The following is a 16,193-nucleotide window of genomic DNA, read 5'->3' as shown; positions in this document are numbered from 1 at the left end:
AAGAGAAGCTTTTATCACGCTCGCGAGTTCTAATTGTGCACTTCAGTACTACTGGCTGCACATTATTTAGCCCAACGAAACTTCAGCTATAATGTGCACATTATGCGGAGTAGCAGCTTCATCCACTAAGACATCAGTGTTATGAAGTCTTCTTTATTTCAAACGCTTAAATTTAAAATAAAAGACTAAAGGTGCTGTCGAGATTCCTTCGTTTTTTTTTTTGTAATTAACGGGTTTCGTGCAAGTCACCCGCGTCTTTGCAATTAGAGGAAACAGTGGAAAAAACGACCATGCCTTTAATCTCCGAGTCGGTCAATAAGCATACGTTCAGAAAGAGTGCTGGGGATGCAGAGAAAGGATACCACAGCAAGTATAGTTCAGTTTCTCGAAAGCACAAATGAAAAAATCCAATAGAACGATTGCCTACTGTAGGATGCAACTTAAAAAAACAGCAGTAGTTAACACAGAGCCATGGTCCGCGGCGTACTTTATTACTCCGCTAGTCGTGCAAAAAAGTAAACGAAATCAGGTTTTTAACGTTTGACTTTATGAATCAAGACATGTGTCCAAATTGAACAGCTTAAAACTTTTTTTCTGTAGTTAGCTTCTTCTTTAGGTGACAAGAGGAGTTTTAATAAATGGTTACCTTTTTCATGCAGGAATTTTGTGCGCTGGCCCTGAATGTTGGCCGAGCTTCACTGCAGACTGTCCGACTATAGTGTGCACTTATTTCATTCAGGTTTGCGGTTACAACGTAGGCTCCTCCCAGGAGGAAATATGTGATCACCGAAGCTTTCCCTGGCACATCCACTCTAATGGCCTTCTTATCTCAGCATGAAACTTAAAATACCACGATCTCTGCGGATGACCTCCCTGCTCTTCTATCGAATACAGGAAGGAACAGTGAGAATCCCAAAATTTGTAAGCATCCCCTTGCAACCGGCAGTGTTTAGCCATTCGCGTGTCATTGGCAAGTTACCAGATTAACCTATTTGGACGCGGTAAAAAAGAACGACGCGATAAAATGCACGCGAAGCATAAGAACTGAGCAGCTGTCTTTATACCGAGAATGAGAAACGCTAAAAATTATTCTCATGATCCTTTTAGATTACATGCTATGAACTGCTTAGGAAAGCATGCAGCAGTATTCAACACTTTTTCTCTCTTTTTTGTTCCCTCAGCCTGCCACCGGACACTCAAGGACTAAAACTGTGCCGCAGAAATTATTCACTTCTCTCCAAGAAGTTCTGAAGACACTATCGCCGAACTCTCTCGAGATTTTCATTGCATCCATGCTTTGCTTGTTTACTTTATTTTGTTATTGGTGCTATCTGTTTATTTTGAGCCTGCTCAATATTGTTAGCTTTAAATGGATATAACACGTTGCTGCTTTCTGGCTTCCACTGAAATTAGCACCGGGTTTGCCTTCTTGTTTTTTGTGAAAATAAGGTGAATGCAATGTGGATGCCAGAACTGAAATTAGAAATTGAATTGCGGACGTTGGAATTAAGCTTTGTGCTCTCTTCTTTAAGATATTTTGCTTGAGCCGTGTAGATGTCTGTGTATTTGCATGTGCATGAAAACGATATATGTTATTATAGCACTGACAGCAGGTAGTCTTGAAATGTAGAAAAAAAAAGATAACTGCGGCTACCCGCAATGAGGAACGCGAAAGTGTTGACGCCTCTCAACACTTATCGCCTTTCAAATTTGTCGCCATGGTTGCTTTTCCAATTTCCGTAATTACTCACATTAATTAACCAGTTTTACTCTGATTATGATCTTTTCATCTCAATTACTCATTTTTCAAATTTGGCGCCAAGATTAATTAGGCGCCACGGATCTTTCCCGTCCAATTACTTGAATACCCATCCAGCCTATTCAGCCATCCATTGACTTTTCTAAATTGCTTACTTTTCATTCAACAAACACTTTTCAATGCATTAGATGTTTTTATTTCACTTTTTTGCACAATCTTCAACTATTTTAGCGTCCAACGCTGTTTTCCCGTCTACTCCCTATATCGACGGCCGTGCTATTTCCACGAGTTTTTTTACATTTTAGGCTCTAAATAATTGACTCATCATCATATCGGCATAATTCTTTCTGCGACATCAACCTCATGTCGTCTTCTATGGATAACAACCATTCGTTAGGCGCTATTTCTTCCGAGTTACAACTGCTGCGGACACCTTTTGATCACACGTTTTGCGTTTACGATCCCGTCGACATAGGCTAGTAATGCTTTCGCATTAATAAAACAGCAAAATGCCGCAACTTCTAGGCAGAGAACACTTGCATTGCTTGTGCGGTGATTTTTACAGACTACTGTGATATACCAATGTCATGCTGGGAGGACGTGCTTGTCATATACCAACCAAACCTCGAACGGACGAAGCACCAACAAAGTAACTTTGTATGCATTTCGTGACCAAGAAAAACATCGGGCCTAGTTTGTCGCCTCATCCGTGAATCAGACAAGTACTCAGCTCCTGCCTGAGGTGGCGTGAGGGAGTGGGAGCGTACCTTTTTGCCATATATATACGGCAGAGAACAATTTCAAGTGGATTAGAAACTCCAGCTTTAAAATTTTCACAGCATATAGCTGCATTTGTCTTTCAGTCCTTGTTTATCAACTGAGAGGCAAGCACGATGAAATTGCTGAACCAATTATTATTCTATACTTTAAAAACAAAACTAAACGAAGTTTACTTTTCGGCATTTTAATTTTTAGCCCAACTGTCCATCACAGTTTCGGTATTCGCTGAAATAACTGTGTGATGCCTCACTTACGAGCCTTCTATAATATGTAACTTTTGTAGCGATAGCTACATTATGCAGCATTTCGAACCTTCAGCGTGGCGGCGCCGTGGCGGGGGCGGCGCTGCCACCCCGTGGCTTCGCCGCCACGCTGTCACTTGGTTTGTCACGTGGTGCGGAGCAGTTGCCGGCGGCGCGGCGCCGTGCCTGATTACGTGGTTAGTCACGTGGTTGGTCACGTGACCAAGTTCCACTCGGCCACCTGTAGCTATCGCGTCACTCCAGGTTTAACCAAAGCTAAACCACCGCCAATTTTTTTTTGTTTCTGTTGCTCAGAAAAAAAAATGTAAAAATGATTTTTTTTTTTTCAGAAACTCCTTTTCCTGCACTTTAATCACTGATGAGAATGTTCTAAGCGCGGCGCATGCTGGTGGCGAAAAACGATATCACAAAGTAAATTTTAAATTTCGTGGTCTCAAGCTTTTGCCAAATAAAAAGGGCACCACTAAGGCTATTTTCTCGCAACTAGCCCTCGCGGTGGCTCAGTGGTTACGGCGTTCGGCTGCTGGCCCGAAAGACGCGGGTTCGATCCCGGCCGCTTCGGCCGATTTTCGATGGAGGCGAAACTAGAGGCACGTGTACTGTGCGATGTCCGTGCAGGTTAAAGAACCCCCCGAGGTCGACATTTCTGGAGCCCTTCACTACGGCTTCTCTCATAGCCTGAGTCGCTTTGGGACGTTCAACCCCCCTAAACCAAACCGAACCAAACATTGTCAGAACTATCTGCATAAGAAACTTTTATGGCACACGACAGCTTTCCCCATGTACCTCTGAGCGTTTGAAGCCATGTTTAAATACCTAATTATTGTCGACTAATTATTAAAGCAGGCCGAACGAAGAAAATATCAGCCGGTACTTCACACGATCGCTATTAATACTCACTTGGATTCTGTTCACAACAAAGCTTTTTTTTTTAATTTTTCACTATTTTAGCTGGGACGCCCTGTATCTCCGAAGGGCAAGATAGTAGCTTTTAAATGTTGTTGCAAACGAGTAGTCGTTCATCGTCTTGGAAACCCAGCTCTTTTCTCAGATGTGCGGGGTTTGAGCTGTGTCCCTCTCATTTAGTTCAGCACATGCATATTACGTCTCACAGTTCCTGGCGTCACTGTAGAGCCTGACTGCGCCATATTTTCGGAAATCGCAATAAGTTAGTCTACAGTTCTTCAGGCTCGCGCAAACAGTCTTTCTCGACAACTTGGTTGGCCGTCCTCGGTGTCTGCTGCGAATACCGAGAAACCAAACCTCATCTGAACCCGGATCGGTTCAAAACTTTTTAAGGCGTTCAAGAAGCTACCCTGAAATACAGTGAAAGCTCATGGTGCTTCATCCCACACTTGCGGCAGCGGATAACTGTCATTTGAGCAGCCTTGATGACGTTATGTGAACCCCACACTCGGCCCACTGCTTATGAAAGTATGCCCTAATACAAGTGACCGCATATTATGTTAGCTCAGAATGACCGCAAGGCAATAATGTATAATAGACAGAAAATTACCGCAGTAAGAAGTGCACATGAAACGACCAAAATTGAAATACGAACTATAGACAAGCACTTACGCCACCAACAGCTTGTGGCGGAAGAAGACGGCTATATTGCATCATAACGTACTCAAAAATAGCAAGTAGGTATTTTAGATTCATAATATTTCATAATTTATTGAAAAAAAAATTTAATTATCACATTGTTTGGTTCACTACGATACCTCAGTACGGTCAGTGAAAGTGGAATGCACTGCTAAGGTTACATTAGGTACTGGATACGACTTAATATAATAGTTCACATAAGTACCTAATCAAGTCTTATTTCCTCTTTTAGAGCACAAGATTTTATTCGAACTTTTCAGAATGCCGACACGGAAGGCGATACCTATTTCTAAAAATTTCAGTGTCGGTATTCTGGTGCAGGAAAAGGTATCGCTCCCACTTATAATGCAGCAAATACGCCCGAATTCATATATTTTGTCATGAAGAATACGTCAACGCTGTTTCAGAGGCAGTACCACGCCCGTGACAGCATTTTATAAGTGTTAAAGGCGGGAAAGCCAATTCATCGACCGTTAAAAAACATATTCAGAACCGCAGTGCAGCTCAGAAAGTTTAAAAATTAGTTGCGTCTTCAGTTCTCAAAGATTTTGCCTTAGCAATATATTCATGCGCGTGACAGCAAAAATTGAAAAATTGGTATCTCAATTCTAGCTGTTAAGTTGGATTGCAGAACATTTATGTTGTCAGAAAAGGCGATAGGCAGATGGTCTGTTATGGGTGGCTGTCAGTCTATCAGTCTACCTGTGTAGCCCATTCAATGGCCCCATTTTTAACGCCCAGGACTGAACTGATGTACACGGCCTCCATTGCTCGAGGGTAGGAAATTTATTGGAGATTCCGGTGGCGGCTTTTCTTTACTGTTCCAGAATATGTCATCGTAAGTGGCTATTTCGCCGCATAGTGTACATTCCGGGTCATAATAAGCGGGATAGGATTTTGATAGTCGTAAGGAGCCGTGAATGGGGGGGGGGGGGGGGGGGGGAATCGCGTATAGAGTCATCTCCAGGTGATCTCCCGCTCCTTATCTGAGGATTTGTCTGGAGGGGGAAGATCCCCCTTTCTATTTTAAAATGACTAGTAATGTCGCGGTATGATGCTAGGCCGTCTTTCAAGCGACTGTCAGTAACTACCGCTTCCCCGTCTCGGCTGACGATTGCACGAGCTGTGATGTGTGCCGCTTCGTTGCGAGGGTCCGCTGAGTGAGCCGGGACTCTTAAGAACTCAGTATTTTTAAGATTTTTTGTAGTCTTTAGTCCCTTCTCAAGTACAAATTGTCCGTCTTGCTGCGCAATCCACTTTCAGTCTGTGTCTAGAAATTTGCAATTATTTTTAAATTACACATCTGCTAAGAATGAAATCAACCTATAGGTATAATAAATACTGTAAACCACCAATGGTTTAAGTGGTGCCCGTATTCGCTGAGGCATGACAGGAACAGTGCCAACGCAAAAGAGAGGTCAATAGCTGCATGCTCCTCCAATAAGCCTGGCAACAATATTCATTCATTCAGTCTTTATTTTTCTCTTGGACAGAGAACGAGACAGGACTTAAAGCTCGTAAGCTTGACAGAGGTCCTGCCCCCTTTATCAACTTGGCAGTACAGTACACAGGCAGAGATTTTCAATTTTCCAAATAAACACTGAAACAAAATAACAAAACACTTTGTAAAAAAGCAGCGCTATGCATTGCAGCACAAAAATAGGTATTAGAGAAACAAATAACTGGTCATGGGGAAACGAAAAAAAATAACAGGTATAGGTTGTTGTACCTCTCGTCAGTTTATTTTCTTCATTGCTTTGAAGATTACGCACCGTAAAACTTTGACTACGGGAGGTGACAAGAAGTTTAATTTTATGTTTATTTAATTGGTTTTAAGGGGAAAGGAAATGGCGCAGTATCTGTCATATATCGTTGGACACCTGAACCGCGTCGTAAGGGAAGGGATAAAGGAGGGAGTGAAAGAAGAAAGGAAGAGAGGTGCCGTAGTGGAGGGCTCCGGAATAATTTCGACCACCTGGTGATCTTTAACGTGCACTGACATCGCACAGCACACGGGCGACTTAGCGTTTTTCCTCCATAAAAACGGAGCCGCCGCGGTCGGGTTCGGACCCGAGAACTCCGGATCAGTAGTCGAGCGCCCTAACCACTGAGCCACCGCGGCGGAGCCAAGAGGTTCCAGCACTTTGCGAAAAATCTCCAAAACGCCACCTTTTTGTCTGTCTCCTATATTTACCGCACTTTTAGGCGTTTCATCGACTTATCGAACTAAGCGGACCAATCCCGTGAATATCACAGAACAGCTTTAGAGGCCTGATTGCAGGCTCAAGGAATCTGAAACTTTTCAGTGTATTGTCATGGTTCATGGAGTGAGATGGCACACACCTTTTGGGAAGTGCGACCATTTCGGTGCTGTCAGCTCCATCAAGTCAATCCTCCCAAGAAGTGTAATTGATAAATGCACGTATAGTAGACCTTTCCATTCGGCCGTCATTCATCAATAAAGGTGGCCTTTTGATTAACACTTTGTTTCTGCCACATGCTTTGTAATTATAGCCTGTTCCTTGATAATGAAAAGATTTCGCAGCTAATCACCGTCCTGCTCAACAAAAATAATGCGAACCTGTATGCAAATATAGAGGCAGTTGAGAAAATATCTGTCATATATCTCTCACAAAAATAGTTTTATAGCCTATTTAGTCAACTGGCATGAGCCCACTGGGGATCGTCCTGTGTAACACTGCGGTTTTTAATGAACACTGTAGGTGATGGGGATTGACTCAGTGAAGGATCCCGAAGTGCTGTTGGAATCTGACTGCCCTTGAGAACAGCCTCGCACTCAGCATAGTTTAAAAAACTGGGTAACTAAACTCGAAATAAAGAGAACAAAACCATTTTGTTTTGCCGATAACATTTTTAGCTATGATAACCTGCTTAACTAGTTACTATTCACCAAAGTGATACCTCCACGAACTGTCAGAAACTGTTTATGATGTTGTTCTGCGGCAGGTCCCCTACGTTTTACCTGTATTCGCCGTTATCTTGCCTTGGAACGTTTTTGATCAAGAAGTGCTGGACAGGCGCAGCAACGATAGTAGTTATGACGAAGACACAGACATCCTGAACAGTCAATGGTCTGTGGCAACTTGTACAGGGAATATGTATTTTTCAGAAAGTAACTGCTCATCATCCCACTATCTTTCCGCTATCGCTCTCTGTGGATTGTGCTGTGCTGTAAAGTTTATGTATAACTTCGCTCGGCGAATGTTTTATTAAAAATGTGTCCCAGTTCAATATGCAACTTGTATTTTACTTTTTCACGACGTTGCTTTATTACATGCTGGAAAGCTAGCCGCAATCTCCGCACTCACAAGATCATGTAATGATCATTGAAATCTACTATGTTCGTCTGGTAGCGGTGCGTCTGGTTGGCGATGTCTATTGACTTAATGTCCATTAGTTTACATACTAACAGAAATTAAATTTTTTGCCATAATGAAACAAAAGTTTAGAACAATGAAATAAAGTTTCCTGCACAAGCAACCGAGCAGGTTGAAAAATTCATATTGCCGGCTCTTTCCTTCTAGAGCAAAACTTCAAAAACCACCGACGAGAAATGCACCTCTGTGGAGGACTCCTCAAGTGTCGCTCCAGCTGTCAGCCAAGACATACAGACATCATCGAAAGATGAGCCTTGGCTTCCTTACTTGAGTGCCGGAGACTGGACCACCGCTTTCGTTGTGATGGAAGAGTGTATCGAAGCGGAAAAGGACAAAGAGATAGTGAAATACGACCACCTTGTGGGAGCTCTCATGAAGCTGAACTTGCATGAATTCGTTTCTGACCTCATGACTGATCCTTCTAATACTCACCCTTTTTCATGCCTAGTGACAGCTCTCTTGGCCAGGGTGTGGCTTAAGGAGCACCTTCGTGCAAGGCGAGAAAAGGTGACTTGGGAGAACGTCTTGGACTACATGCCTTCCGTGCTTAAGGCGCGGTTAACGAAAACAGCCAGGTCTTACCTGAATAAATACCAAGTTTTCGGCGTAAATGGTCCCTCAATCAAGAAAGGTGAAGTGAAAGAGAATGCCACTGGAGAAAACGCACCGGTCTCTCACGCTTCCTGCAGCTCACGTGATCTGCAGACAGCTCAAAGCAGCACGGAAGATCCAAGGCCATGCGAGAAACCTTCCGAGGATACGTCGGGCCTCATTGACAAGGTACAATTCTTTTTTGCCTGCACTGGCTTATGACCAGCAATAATTTAATATCGCTCGCAAAGTCATAAATTAAGGCGGCAGTGGGCCGTAGAATTATGCAGAAGTTCTTCATGTCGGTTGCCCTGTGTGTCTGTTGAAACGAGTTGTTCCAAAATAACCGTTATTGTTGCACTGTTTTCCTTAACATCGATACCATCTTCACCTTTTAAGAAGGCTTCCATCCGAACGTGTACAAATCCCTCTGAAGTTTAGAAACTGGGCATGTATTTGCATTTAGCTGCGTAAGGTTGGGATTCCTTATAATGGACGCAGTCGCAGCAACTAATAAATCACTGAACTTCTGCACGCGAAACAACTTCAAGATAAATTTTTGCGCACCATTGTGAGCAAAAGAAGAAGCGTATTTTGTGTGTATATGTGTCCAAGGCCACCTAGGAGTTCCTTGAGCATTTGTTTTTATTACATCGACTTTAGGGGTGTCATATCTGAGCGCTTAAATTGTTCCGAACGTTTTTAATGAGATAGGTTAGGTCTTGGCGCATTGCACTTGATATGACACATGATGGTTACCCTTAGGCGCCGCGGGGGATCAGTGGTTGTGGTACCCGGTTGCTGTCCGGAATGTGGCGGGCTCAATCCCTGCCCCCTTGCCAGTAGCATTTCGATGGAGGCGAGGTGATAGATGCCCGCGTACTGTGCGATGTCAGTGGACGGTAAAGAAACCCCGGTGGTGGAAATTACCTGGAACCCTCCACTACGGCGTCCCTCATAGCCTGATTCAGTTTGGCACTTTAAATAAGCCTCATAAAACCATAACACTAAACATTATTGTTACCCGAGACAGCCAATTGCAAAAAGATTAAAAATTGACTGATTTGCAGTGGTGTAGCAAACATTGCGAGTTTTATTTTTATGCGTTCTTTTATTCAGGCAATCAAATCGTCATCTTGTTAAAGGCGAGAAGAAAACAGTGACATTTCCAAAGACTGTAATTACAGTTATATTGCGCGGAATATGATAATCCAAGCATCATTTCCAATGCTTTTTTTTCATATTTTCTCTTTTTTCTACATTTCTGTATCATATAGTGTTGGCACAAAAAATCATTGACCGGGCGCATATAAAAAAGTAATTTCTTCCTTTTGCAACTTCGTTTCAGAACATGCAGGTACAGACTCCAGATGCAGACATTACTTTCAGACGGGCAGACATTCATCATCGTCTCTTAGAAATGTCTGGTGGAAATGTCGCTGGGATTTTATCTGAACGAGGCGAAGTGAAAAAAGCTGGCAACGAAAAAGTGCAAGAGATGACAGACGGCTCGGAAGCATTTAAGAATGCATCGGAAAATTCATGTGAAGATAGCATCTCGACTAACAGTGGACCGGACCGGGAACTGCACTCTGCATCTCCGGACCATCTGGTGAGATACAGGACAAAAGAATTGCTAGAATCTGCCAAGCGCAAAAAAAAAAAAGAAATACAACCAACAAACTAAGATTTTTTTGTCATTTGAAGGAAGCAGTCACGGTAATATCCCAACTTTATGGTCCACGGTACAACTTGTAAGCCATGATCTTCCATATCTAAAAAAGCCTAGGTTCGATTCTTGAGAATATGCCGGCGGTTACGGCGAGAGCTTAAGAAGGCTTAAGCAGTGGGTAGTTGCCGCGGGAATAACCTCGAAGGAAGATAGCCTAGGTGGAGGGTATGAAAGGGAGGAGGGTATGACGTGAGAGGTGGAATTTGAGGCCCTCGACTGGTTACCACCGGAACCAGCCGGTGGTCGGTTACGGCGGAAGGGGGAGGGTGTCGCGAGAGCGAAGGATTCGCCCACAGTAGCATGTTTACTGTGGAAGGCGGACGGTAAGGCAATAGCGTAACAAAGCGTAACCGGGAGGTGGCTGCCGCAGGAGCGGCTCGGCGGGTAGTTACGTCTACCGGTAGTTACCGATTTGTAGGTACATGGGAATGCGCCATATTCTGGATGAACAGTTGGCTGGTTACGGCGGAGGGCGGAGGGAGGGTAAGGCGAGGGCAGAGGGATGCAGTACAGTCTATCTGAAGCAGTTGTTGCGTAAGTGAAGGTCATCGCTGGTGCCGCTGGAGAGGAGAGTCAATGGAAATGCGAGTATGTGGTGAAGACTGAAAAGAGCGCTCAAGAACGATACAAATATGAAGTCGCTCGCAGATTGTCTACCTCGACGTATAGTACAATGTATATGCCTTAACAGCTGCTGATGACCGTCACGTTATACAGTGGTAAGCGCCCTGTAGCTTGTTTTCACATCCATTTCTCCGAAAGACAAACTTAAAGTTTCAGGTTACAGCAAGAGACTATGGTTCTGCGATGTCTGGAACCAGATTGCATAGTGTGGTACAGGGGGGCGGAGAGGTTAACTTTCTTTTTCGTAACTTATGCTCTGCAATGCGCTATTACGTAACAAAATTGTTGCCAGCCACATAATTTAAAGCAAAATGTTTCTTTTTCAATTTTTTTCAGAGCACGAAGGAGCAGAAGCCAGACGCAACCAAGGAACTGTCAGAACACACGGCTATTGAACGCATTATTTTCGAAATGTTAGGTCGCAATGGCTCAGTGCTGTGGCACAAAGGAGGAGCTGACAGTGAAGTTATTGAGGTGGCAGAAGTGCCAACAGCATCTATTCAGGCATGCGATACACCGCATCAAGAATTCGCCCCAGAAAACAGTGCGTCCCACAAGGAAGTCGTCACTTTTTCATCGAGATATGCTGAGTGCATGAATGGATCATTGTTAAGTTCTCGGGAAGGCGATGCACCCGAAAAAAGTGCAGTGTTGACTGATAGACAAGCGGACGATAATTACGAAACAGCAGGCATGATGAAGTGTGATATAAATATAGGAGATAAGGAAGAAAGGGAAAGTGCATCAACCGGAGCTGTAGCGGCTCATCAGGTTGACCAGGATGCTTATGATCAATTGCCTACCTTCACTCAAGGTCACCTGGAAATGGCAGGCGCGCGCAGCGAGCCTCATGAGAGCAATTCCTCACATACGCCGAGCAGTCATGAACTCGAGACATCGTGTTCCGACTACTCGACGGCTAGATCAAGTCATTTAGTAACTCTAACAGATGCGCATGGTAGCGACAGAGCAAGATCAGACTACGCATCCAAAATGCGAGTTAAAGAAGAAAGAAAACAGAATAGGTTATTGTATGCTCCTGCTCAGACTGACTACAGTCATAGCCATGCCAACTGCCATGCTCCCTACTCGAAATTCTATCACCCAGGACCGAGCGGTACCCTGTCTCAAGACGCACGAAAACGCGTTCTCAACGACGAAGGCGAAAGTTCAGTGGCCATGACGGACCAGTTTAGGACAAGCCTACGCGACGATGGTGTCCAGGCACATTGCTTGGAGCAAGCAGATTATGGAAGCTGTAATAAGACTCCCGAGCAGTCCAGATATCAAAGCCATTTGGATTCCTCAGCGACAGGTGACCGGACGAGCAAAGGCGCTTGCTTGAATTCGCAGTCTGAGCAAGACAAGCCATCTGAGCCAAACGGAAGCAGGCGTGTTAGCACAGCGGAAAAATTAAGCCGGAAAGAGCTACCATCGCGAGTCGATGGCGAAACGGCTCAACATGACACGAACAGGTTTGATGGTGGCCGAAGTATCGCCTCTTCAAAGAAACAGCATGAGTCTGGAGAGAAGACAGATAAAGATGTCGCATGTCCAGGCTTGTCGGCAGTTTCTTTAGCCACCTTCGATAGATTACGCCCGGCTTTGAAATCGCGAGATTCTGCACTTCCGAATCACAGGACATTACGAGCTAATATAGTAAAGAGCTCGAAACGCCCATCCTCTGCAAGTTGTATTGGAGATTGTGAAGCAGGGACGAAGGTTGCCTCCTCTCAAGAGAACCTGGACACGGAACATCGGTGCCTATGCTCAAGGTCACAGGGATGCATGGAATGTGTCAGTGATAAATGTCAGAGAACCGCTATACAGGCTAGCACTGTAGAAGCGCTTCCGACAGGCGGAAAGATATTGAAGCCTAAAACAGGCACCGCTGCCGTTGCTTTGCGCAAAACGCCGTTTGAAGAAGGTGCCAGTATCCCTCATGGTGGCCATAAATCCGCAAACGCTTTGCAGCTCTCCCAAAATCGATTCCAGGTCGATATTCCTTCGTCCAAATGTTTGGACGCTCAGACATGCTTTAATTCCCCACGTAGGGAAAGGTACCTTTCCGATTCTAGACACACTGTCCAGTCAGAAGCCGTGCCTCAATCTTATCGTGGGGTCGATCCATGCAAAGAAAGAAGCACCAAGAAAGAAAACCGTCGCCGTTCCAGATGACCGACATTAAGAACTGATGATTTTCCAGGTAGTCAGTTGTAAGCATCACTCTTTTAATAAAGTATAGTTTTTGCCGAAGCGCTTAGTTAAGCTTTGCAAGTTGAGTGGTAGGAAACACTGTAAATGTCTCCGGTTTCATTTTCCCACATATCGCGATATATGAATATGGCCTGAAATTGTGCTGAAGTTCGCGCCTGTTTGGAAACGAATACACGCTAAAGAACTGCGCCGGCATTCATAGTCTATTGCTACTTTTTATGAATCATTGAATGCTTCTTTTAGTATGTACAGTGGAACTGTGCCTAAACAGCAAGGGGCATAAAAGGCGCACGCACTTTACTACACTGTTTCGCGCCCAACTTCCCCATTGGGCTGCTCTCAAGGTAGGTTTCTTTGTTCTTTCTCTGGCTTCTGACATGAACATTTCAATTTCGATATGTAGAGTATTAGCTTCGCAAAGCTGTGCGAAATTTTCCGTTCGTATGATGTTTTGAGCAAGTACCAAATTCAGAATTTTTTTCAGTTTCATTTATGACGAAATCAAAGAAACGTTAAAGCGGGCGTGATAATCAGCGATCGCACGTGCATATTAGGCCTGCAATTTATTCTAGATTAAAAATATGTAGTACTTACGGGTGCGATAAAATAAATTACAGTGTATTTTCTAACAGAAAATAATACCTTCCAGAAAAAATTCACAAAACCAGCTTGATGCATGAACCACTTTTTTAGGATACTGTGAAACGTAAACCTTGGAGCGCTTTAAATAGGAATCCTCCGCAGCTACCATTCCAGATATTCTTCTTTCGGCACTCTACAGTGCCAAAGGAGGCGATGGTATGTGCTTTTATCTCTTAAAGAGTGTTTTGTGTTAAGAAAACAAGATTAAAAATGAACCCCTTGAAACTTGTTCACAGTATTGAGCACTATTTCCGTGCACCTGCCATTCTAACAATGCTGCAATTTTCGGCTCTACTTTGGCTTTTCATTGCCAGTGTTGCTGCTGCTTTTTGTTTATCTTGCAGGCGTTCCACATAATGAAAAGCGCACTCGATTGCGAGCAAATAACCCAAAGGATCCACGTTTCAGTGTTGTTTATAAAAGACCGCCATTGATAACGCTGTAATTTAAGGAAATAATGCTAAACAATATGCTCGGAAACGAGTTTTCAAGGTGCGTTGTCAAGTTTTCTAGTATGAGTTGGCGGCGAATATCAGCGTGTTAGCAAAGAGCCCTTTGTCCAAAGGAGACAATTCTGGACAGGATGTAAAACGACTAGCAGACATGGACGCATAGATTGAGATTTGCATCACGATCTTCACGCTCGAGTCACAATGTCTCAGCAAAAGGCCAATGTGACAGCTTCATTGGTCCACGTCACCGCCAGAGAGCTTTAGTGAAGTAACTGAAGAAAAAGAAATGGCAGTTTCCGCTTTCAGACCTTCAGTTGTATTAGGTGAAGTGTTGGAATAGCAACCCCATGATAAAGGAAACCTTTTTGTAAAGGTTTCCTCCACCTTTGAAAGCAGTCTCTGCAAGAAGCTCTAAAGCAATAAATCTCTAACACTTCTCGTTATACAGGACACAGGTGTGGTGGAACAAAATTGAGCCATTCGATAATCAACGTTATGGGTGGAGACGGCACAGGCGAAGTGCGCTTGTGCCTTAAAACTTGACTTTTGTTTGCGCAATTATCGGAGCGCGTGTTTTGGCGCCGTATATTCTTCGCCATTTCTTACATGCATCCAAGAGGCAGCCACCACGGTGGCGGAGTGGATACGGCGCTCTGCTGCTGACCCGAAAGACGCGGGTTCGATCCCAGCCGCGGCGGTCGAATTTCGATGCAGGCGAAATTCTAGAGGCCCGTGTGCTGTGCGATGTCAGTGCACGTATAAGAACCCCAGGTGGTCGAAATTCCCGGAGCCCTTCACTACGGCGTCTCTCATAACCTGAGTCGCTTTGGGACGTTGAACCCCCATAACCCAAACCAAGAGGTTGCTTAATGTCCCTGTGGTGCCCCATTCTGCAGCCGGAGCACTTAGCTGCATGAAGCAACGTGAGCAATATCTCATGCTCTAGAACTAAGAGATGTCCCATAAAAGGCGATTTCATACATTTTACCTCCGTCATTGCCTTCTGATGACGGCATCATAATTTTTTTATTGCATTTGTGACCAGAACGCGCTTTCTCAACAATCCAAACTGACTTTTCCTTGACCTCACCGTCTCTATAAGGCGCTTGCTCTGCGCATAGCGCAAATATCCCACAGCGGTTACCAACACGGCCAGCTGCAGGAATATCGAAACTAAATCTTATAACCTAGACAGAGATAAGAAAGCAATCAGGGCTTTTTTCTTTCATGCATGCCCTGAATTTGCGGATAAAAGGTTTTTCATTAGAGCAGGAATAACACTTTGACAAAGCCATTTGCTACGACATCACTGTGATGTATGATGTAGCAATATAAAGCATGATTTAAAACGTCAATTCTGTTCTTGTGTGTAACCTCTTGATAATCTCGTTTATGTTATTTTATATAACGCTGAAGCAACATATAGCTAACAGGGCCAAATGGTGCAGCAAATCTCGCCTGTTTCCATAATTTTGTGGCAGAGCGTGACGCAACCGAAACCACAAATAGACAGGCAGCAGTTCAAACGTGAAACTCTTCAGTATACTGTCCCATAATCTTCTTATTTTAAACCCGATATGAATTAGTGTGACGAAAACGGGGCTGAAAGCAACAGTAATGACACGAAACGGGCTGCACTCAAACACGGCCTTGAACAATGTCAGTAACGAGACAGCACGCCAAGTCAAGAAAATGTCACGACGAAAAGTGTTCTGAACAGTGCAGCGCGCTGTTCATCTTCTACAGGCCTGGTAAGGCATACCAGGGCTAGTTATCCCTGATGTGCGCAAAAAAAAAAAAAACTCCCGATCAGCCTCGTCCTCTGAAAAGGGAAAGGTTACTGCGACCGCTGCAAAAAAAAAAAAACCTCCCCTTCCCACCACACGGAATAACGAGCCACCAGAAGTCACTTATTTCTAATTACAGACGGGCAGTTTCTAGAGAACGTGCCTCCATTTTCCTCACTTCAATAGCTCGAGCCAAGGCCAACGTTGTAGGGAGCTACCAATGACAGGTCTCGTCAGGCTCAATGTCTTTCTTGACGCAGTCATCGTCGTTTTTAGCATTAGTACGGCTGCTCGCACGGCACCTATCCCACATATTCCTAACTAACCCTCTTAGGCGCCAGCT

The 16,193-nt window shown here is 44.2% G+C and overlaps 1 protein-coding gene across 2 annotated transcripts in view; it reads left to right on the top strand.

Annotated features, from left to right (window-relative positions):
- Positions 1-13,008, top strand: part of LOC144104335 (uncharacterized) — a 64,725-nt gene extending 51,717 nt beyond the window's left edge. For both annotated transcript variants that reach the window (XM_077637271.1, XM_077637269.1), the window contains 3 exons: positions 7,953-8,585; positions 9,745-10,008; positions 11,089-13,008. In XM_077637271.1, coding sequence (XP_077493397.1) covers positions 7,953-8,585; positions 9,745-10,008; positions 11,089-12,930 — 2,739 coding nt within the window. In that variant the 3' untranslated portion in view covers positions 12,931-13,008. The remainder of the gene's footprint in view (positions 1-7,952; positions 8,586-9,744; positions 10,009-11,088) is intronic.
- The last annotated feature ends 3,185 nt before the right edge of the window (positions 13,009-16,193 follow it).

Source organism: Amblyomma americanum, chromosome 9 (genome assembly GCF_052857255.1).
Source record: "Amblyomma americanum isolate KBUSLIRL-KWMA chromosome 9, ASM5285725v1, whole genome shotgun sequence".
In the NCBI taxonomy this organism is placed as follows: Eukaryota; Metazoa; Arthropoda; class Arachnida; order Ixodida; family Ixodidae; genus Amblyomma; species Amblyomma americanum.
Note: the sequence above shows the minus strand (reverse complement) of the source record. Positions and strands in the feature narration are given on the sequence as shown.